Source organism: Micromys minutus, assembly GCF_963924665.1.
Source record: "Micromys minutus genome assembly, chromosome: 3".
NCBI lineage: Eukaryota > Metazoa > Chordata > Mammalia > Rodentia > Muridae > Micromys > Micromys minutus.
In genome coordinates, this window is record NC_137972.1 from 54,725,524 (window position 1) to 54,732,411 (window position 6,888).

Consider the following 6,888-nt stretch of genomic DNA (forward strand, 5'->3'; position numbering starts at 1 on the left):
CAAGGAAAGACCTAAGCCATGCCCCTCCCCAAGGATAAGGTTCTAGGGTCCTACCTGTCTGATACCACCTTCCCCAGACACCTCTGGACCCCCACATGGGCAGAGGTCCCAGGAGAGTTTAAAGCCTGACTTCCCAGGAACCAGGTTCATGCCTTTCCCACATGGCTGCCACTCCTTGGCCTCACATGCTCACAACACCCTGCCTACTGTCACGTGGGCTGATGTCTCAGTCTGGCAGCAGCATAGCATGAGCAGAAGGAGATGCCCCTCACCTCCATCAGGACCAGCCCCCAGCTGCCCCACACAGGCCAAGCCCGCATCCTTCCTACCCTCGGGCCTAGGAGTTCAGTGGGTGACTTCTGAATTTGGAAAACTTGGTCTGGCCTGTGCGCTTTGAGATCTTTTAATTTTGGTTTCTATGAATTTCCTTTTTAGGGCTCCATCATTAGCAGTCCTCACATGCGCCGGAGAGCGACCTCAACACGAGAGTGCCCATCTCGCCCCCCCCAGCCCGTGCCTAACTCCTCCTCTCTCCTGGGTTCTTTGTTTGGGAGCAGGAGAGGGAAGCCCCCTCCCCAGGTCCACCCACCTTCAGCCCCTCCCCCAGCACCCCCTCACGCCCATCACCCTGGGCCCTCAGAAGGCCCACTGCATGGGCATCATGCACAGTACTGCCATGCGCAGCAGAACCCACCGCCCTATCACCACCACCACCACTACCACCCACCCCCCCACCTGCAGCACACCCACCAGTATCACCATGGCCCACACGGTGGGCACCCCCCATATGGGGCCCATGTGCACAGCCACCCGCCTCTGCCCACAGCTCACTCTAGTCATGCAGGGCACGCAGCGCATCACCATGGGCAGCCCCCTGCTCCACCACCCCCCACCAGCAGCAAGGCTAAGCCCAGTGGCATCAGCACAGTTGTGTAGACAGCCTAGGTAGCCACCTCCCACACACCAGGCACACGAAGGCCTACCAGGCACCAGCCTCAGACCAGCTCAAGGCACCACTGTTTCCACTCCCTCTGCCCTTGTAGCCTGGGTGGACCCATGGGCTTGCCTTCCATGGAGCAGAGCTCCCACTCTGGCTTAGCCCTGGCACCCAGTCCTCCCTCGGCCCAAGGCTGGGCCTCAGCCACCATTGGCCTTGCCATGGCACTGACCAAGGAGAAGTGGAACGGCCTCCCACCCTGTAGGCCCTCAGCCCTTCACTCTACACACATCTGAAACCCACCATAGTGAAGAAAACATAGGATAGAAAAGTCAGAACAAACAGAACCCACCCCCAGACTGGCTGTGTTATTGTTCTGTTATTGGCAGTGGGCAAAATAATCAATAATAATAATAAGTAGATCTGATATGGGTGATGAAAATACGTAAGTAAACTTTATATACTATAAATATATAAATATATAAATATATACATACATACTGTATAGGTAGTATTTGTGTGTGGAAGATACGCATTTCATCCACAAAGCTAGCACTAGGGACCTGCTAAGGACTGCCACATAAGTGACAGAAAGTCACTCTAGATAAATGTGTGAGTAGACCAAAAACCCCGCTAGAACAAACCCAGATCCTTCCATATTTTCATATGAAGAGACTCCCTCTAGCCTGGCTGAAACCTTACACACTCATGACTCACTGTGCCAAGTAACACAGCACCTGACTGTCTAGTCCCCCACTCTGCTCTGTATAGCCCCCTATTTTATTAACAGAGTACTATTCTAAGTAACCAGTATTATAACTGCTGTTATCTCCGGTAAGCAACTAGACAAAGTGCAGTCAACTCTACCCTAGTACTTGGGGCAACCAGTCTAGAGCTGGCTGTCCCAGGACCTCAGCCCCACAGATCCCTAGACACTTCATACTGGCTGCCATGATCTCCCATGCTCTACATTCCTTCCCTCTGTACATGGTGAGCCACGCGCCCCTCCCCCACGGCTCTTCCAGGGCCCACGTGGCAGAGGGATTCCACCCCAACACAACGACCACTCATCTTCCATAACTCCCTCATCCAGTTCCCAGCCCCAGCAGGCGGGTGGCGTGAGCGCTGGGCGGCCCAGGGCGGTGTGTGTGTCCCGTGTTGTGTTCTGAGTGGCAACAGCAATCACTGTAATTCCATGCAGCCATGTGCTCGTGACCCCTGTGTCATCATTGCACCTGGCCAATGAGTGCTTGGCCCTGGCCAGGTGAAGCCCCCACTGCCTCTCATGGTCCAGTGAGCTGCCAGGCCCCACATGCCCCAGCTGTGTTCTTGTCGCTTCCATGTGTGACACCATGCACTCCCCTGGGGCCACATGCTGCCCATGTTCCTGTGCCTGAGTCACCCACGGGCTGTACTTTACAGTTTCAGCCCTTCCAGCCACCACAGCCTCCAGTGCTGTGCTCCTAAGCCTAGGACCCGAGGACTGCCCGCGGCCTCTGCCTGCGCGGAGGCCCTTTCAGAACGGAAGGAGCTGCCGCCTGACCGTGGGCTGCGTCTAGGACCTTGTGAGCTACCGGGGCCTGCCCAACCACAAGAGAGATCAGGAGCCCTCTCTGGCCCATCATCACTCTGCTGGCCTGCTTGGGTCACCCATCTCCCTCCCCTTCGTGTTGTCATTGTCAAGGTCATGTACCAGCAGATCTGCAAACTGAGCACCTTGTATCTCTGCAGAGAGCAAATCCTGCAACGTGGAGGTCAGCCTTCCGTCTCGGTGGCTTGACCCGCCTGCCCCATCCTCTGTCAGCATGGCTCATCTTTCTCTTGTCATCTACACAGAAAGAACTGATCACCATAGTGTATCTGACTGGGGCCAGCTGCTGAGGAGCTGCCCGCCTCACAGTGCCTGAGTCCCTTGCTTATGCTCCATGTACTGTCTGTCCTCAGTTAAAGAACACTGTCTGGCAGGGAAGGGGAACTGTGCTGCATGTGACCTGGCACCAGCCATGTGGGGCTGTGCTCTCTGTATTGTACATTTACAAAATACACCAGTGTTACTGTTGGCAAATAGTTGAAGTGGTAACATTAAATATGGCGGCTTTTTTTTTCACCCTCTTCTGAGCCAGTGGTAAGTTAACCGTGAACTTGAGATTGTTCTGAAAAAAGACATGGCTGTTAGATATACTCTCACTCTGTTTGAAGGGACACCACTCAGGAACAAACTCAAAAGAAGGCCCCGTTTATCTGGTGGGGTAGAGTGGGACCTCCCTCTCTCCACAGTCTCCTGCACTCTCTGGCAACGCAGGGCTCTGGGTTCCTTCCATGATACCATCCTTGTGTCCCAGAGACAAGCTGAGGATAGTGGGTGGGTTCTAAGGATTAGGCTTCTAAGCATACTCAGTCTTTGGGTTCCTAACTCCATAGGTTATTGGGTCAGGGTGATGAGACCGACGTGTCTTCCTAGGATGTGCCTGGCCTGCGAGTCAAAGCAGACCTAGCTTAGAAAGCAGAAGTTACTAGCATCCTGACATCCGTTGTTGCCTGCTAGTCAGCTATGGCATTGAGGCACGGTGGTCCTTGGCAGAGGAGAGGGGGGACAAGAAGAGACAGAGGCCCTGAGTATCTGCACTTCCATTTACCACTGTCAGGATACACTTAGGGCCTTCACTGTGGAACTGGTAACAGGTGGGACACTTTAGGGGAGGCAGCTGGTAACATCACAAAGGGCTTTCCAGGGACAATAGTGAAGTTGTGGGTTTGTATTTTTTGAAGCTCCCAAGTGAGTTGTAATGTGAAAATAAAGTTCACCCTAATGTGCCATCATTGTCCCCAGCTGCCTGGTGTGGAGCGTGCTCTTTAGCATGTTTTAAAGCCTTTTTGGTTTTTGTTTTTTGTTTTTTTTAAGGTTTAAGCATCAGGGTTTGCATCTGTGCTGTTCAAAGATGAGAGCCACCCTGTTGCTTTGTGGTGGGGGAGGTAGGTGACTGCCATCTGCACCGTGAGGAAGACCCAGCCAAAGCATCACTGAGCCCAGGGTCCTCTGGGAGATCACATAAATCCTGAACCTCACTTACAGTGTCACTTTTTCTGGTCATTCTACTCTGGTCAGCAGGGCTTGGTCTCCAGATGATGTGACCAGGCTTATCCTGTCTGGACACAGCCTCCCCAAAGACCCCTAACGAACTCCTCTTGAGGGTCTGCTGAGAGACTTAAAGGCAGAGCCAAGAGTGTTCAGCAATGTCCATCATGTCTATGTTAGCAAATGCTCAGGCTCGGGGAACTCACTGAGCTGGAAGGGAGATGTGGAATAGGAAGTACCAGGGGCTGAGAGCAACATATGGGGAAAAGAGTAAAGAAAAGCTCAGCTCAGTCCTGAGATATTTAAGAGCCTCAAGGCAAACTACCCATCATCCTCCACATAGGTCAATGTGATGTGTGAAGCTGGCTTGTGTGGTTTCTCATTTCCTGACCCAGGATATCTCTACCCAATACACCAAACTCCCAGTGAGGGGCCAATTCCCTGTGGGACTTTCCCAGAGCACTCTTCGCTAATCTTCAAAACCACCACACTTATCCTCATGGAAGTGAGCTGTGCAGAATGTTCTAGGCCATTCCAGTTCTCTCTCAAGTTAGACCTGACCAGGCTGCAGCCTGTGGCTCTCTGGAAGAGCTGAGTTACAGTGCAGGGTTCCTGAGGCGGTACTCATCATTTGGGACAAGGGCTGTATCTGTAGGTCAGCTGAGAGCTGGACTAGACAAGATACCCTTGAAAACAAGTCACTTTTGAGAAATAGATATGGGTCAATACCACTAAAAGACAGGCTCAGAACGTGGCCTTCGTCACACTGTTACCATCCTCAACAGTGTATCCAGCCCCTGCAGACCATGACAGTGTGAAGCCTGGAGGGAGACATAAAAGACCTGGGTCAGGGATGTGTTCATGTGACTATCTGATTGCTGCAGGCTGTACATGGGTCCAGCCACTCAACCCCAAAACTGCTGGTTTCAACTGCTCTGATGCCTACACATCCCTTCCTAGAACTCTGCATGGACCCATGATCTACAAGTCTTTCCCCTCTGGACTCCTTCATAGGCCCATCCCTTCCTGCTCTCCCTAGACCATGTCATGATGCCCGTAACTCTAAAAAGGTGTTCCTCGCCAGCAAGTACATCATGTCTTGTGAAGATCGCCTAGCACATAGTGTACTATATACCTCTACTCTAGTTTCATGACTTAGAGAAAGCTTTTCTTCCCTCTATTCCTGTTAAAGCAATATGACCAGGGTCATAAGAGAGAAAAACTCCTATTTAAATCTGATCCAAAACCAATCTGAAAGCCTGAGACATTAAACTTAAGTTAGAAAGACAGATTTGCTACAATTATCACAGGCTACCCTCAGAAGATAGGATCGTCTGTTAAAAGCAGCAGGTAACAGAGGCTTCCTTATTTGGAGTTTCCCTACAGCTTTTGTGAATTAGCCCGGAGAAAACAACATACAACTCCATGCACAACACTTAGAGGAGAGGAAAAGTCATAAATACCACAGGTCAGTGGGAAGACCTGGGGCCAGCAGAGTCAGGATGAACCCCACAGCACAATAAAGTCAGAGGGCTCTGGGAGAATGCCAGTGACCTTAGCCAACACAGACCCCAAGAAAGCCTTCAGCAGAGGCTATAAAGATTGAGTCAGACCTACACAAGCAAGCTTTGTTATGGGATTGTGTTCAGTGCACTTACTGCCTGGTTATAAACTCAAAGTAATGTGTGAACACAAACAGGTGCAAAAGTCAAACCTGTAGGGCCTGAGTTCAAATCCACAGCCATCAGGTGAAAGCCGGGCATCAGCAGTGCCGGGGAAGGGACACAGAGACTAGAGAACCTCTAGAACTCAGGTCAGCCAGCCTAGAGGAAGCAGTGAGCTCCATGTTCAGTGAGAGACTCCATCTGGAAGGATAAGGTGGAGCGCAGTCCAGGAAGATCCTGAATGTTGGCCTCTAGACTCCATGCACACGTGAACACGGTTACCCTCCATATTTACAATGAAGAGGAAGGTAACTCTAAGGCAACCTACCTGTCCTGGGTTTTATTATCGATGTGACACAAACTAGAGTCACCCAGAAGAGGAAACCTAGTTGAGGAATTGCCTAGGTTAGACTTGATTATGGCCATGTCTGTAAGAGACTATGATTGATGCATGATATGGGAGAGTCCAGCCCACTGTGGGTGACACCGTCCCTAAGTTTGTGGCCCTGTGCTTAATAAGAAAGCTAGCTGGGAGAGGAATCAAGTCAGGGAGCACCTTAAAAGGCATTCTTCCCTGGTTTCTGCTTCCAGTTCCTGCCTTGAGTTCCTTCTGTCAGTGATGGACTATCATTGGGAAATGTAATCTGAAGCAAACTGTTTGCCAGAGTTGCTTTTGGTTCTATCACAGCAACAGAAAAGGTAAGTAGAGCACTTCCCTTTATGAAGCCAAAGTAAACAAGCAGTCGGGGATATGAAAACAGTCATAAAGCAGAAGCACATACTCACTGTAAGAACTGAAGGAAAAATACAGTCACCTCAGGAACAATGCAACTCTAATCACCAAGGGAAGGAGAGTTAAACTGAAAGGATCCAAGAGAGTGGAGCTGAAGGGAGGAGTTTGAGATCACAGCCCAGCTGAGACTTAGGAATGCCTAGCAGTCTGTAACTGGAGTCCCTGAAGCAGAGCCACGGGACAGCCTGAACAGAGACACAAAGCTGAGGGGAAACCCCTGTCCTCAGTGCTCTTCTCACCAGATTGCAAGAACGGGTCAGGATTCTCTCCCGGAGAGAAGCTGTAAAATCATTGACCTCTGAAGATAAAGAGGACATCCATCGACTGCACAGGATCACCAAGTAAAGAGAGCACGCCACTAATGAAGACAGACTGGCCTTGTGAGATGAAGAAACAGTGAGAGTGCTGTGAGCAGCCA

The 6,888-nt window shown here is 51.0% G+C and overlaps 1 protein-coding gene across 8 annotated transcripts in view; it reads left to right on the plus strand.

The window, feature by feature from the left end:
- Positions 1-3,118, plus strand: part of IQSEC1 (IQ motif and Sec7 domain ArfGEF 1) — a 117,125-nt gene extending 114,007 nt beyond the window's left edge. For 4 of the 8 annotated variants that reach the window (XM_080914993.1, XM_080914994.1, XM_080915000.1 and 1 more), the window contains exon 14: positions 436-3,118. In XM_080914993.1, the coding sequence (XP_080771119.1) occupies positions 436-936 (501 nt within the window). In that variant the 3' untranslated portion in view covers positions 937-3,118. The remainder of the gene's footprint in view (positions 1-435) is intronic. The other 4 variants (XM_080914996.1, XM_080914997.1, XM_080914998.1 and 1 more) reach the window with 2 other exon arrangements.
- Positions 3,119-6,888: the final 3,770 nt, after the last annotated feature.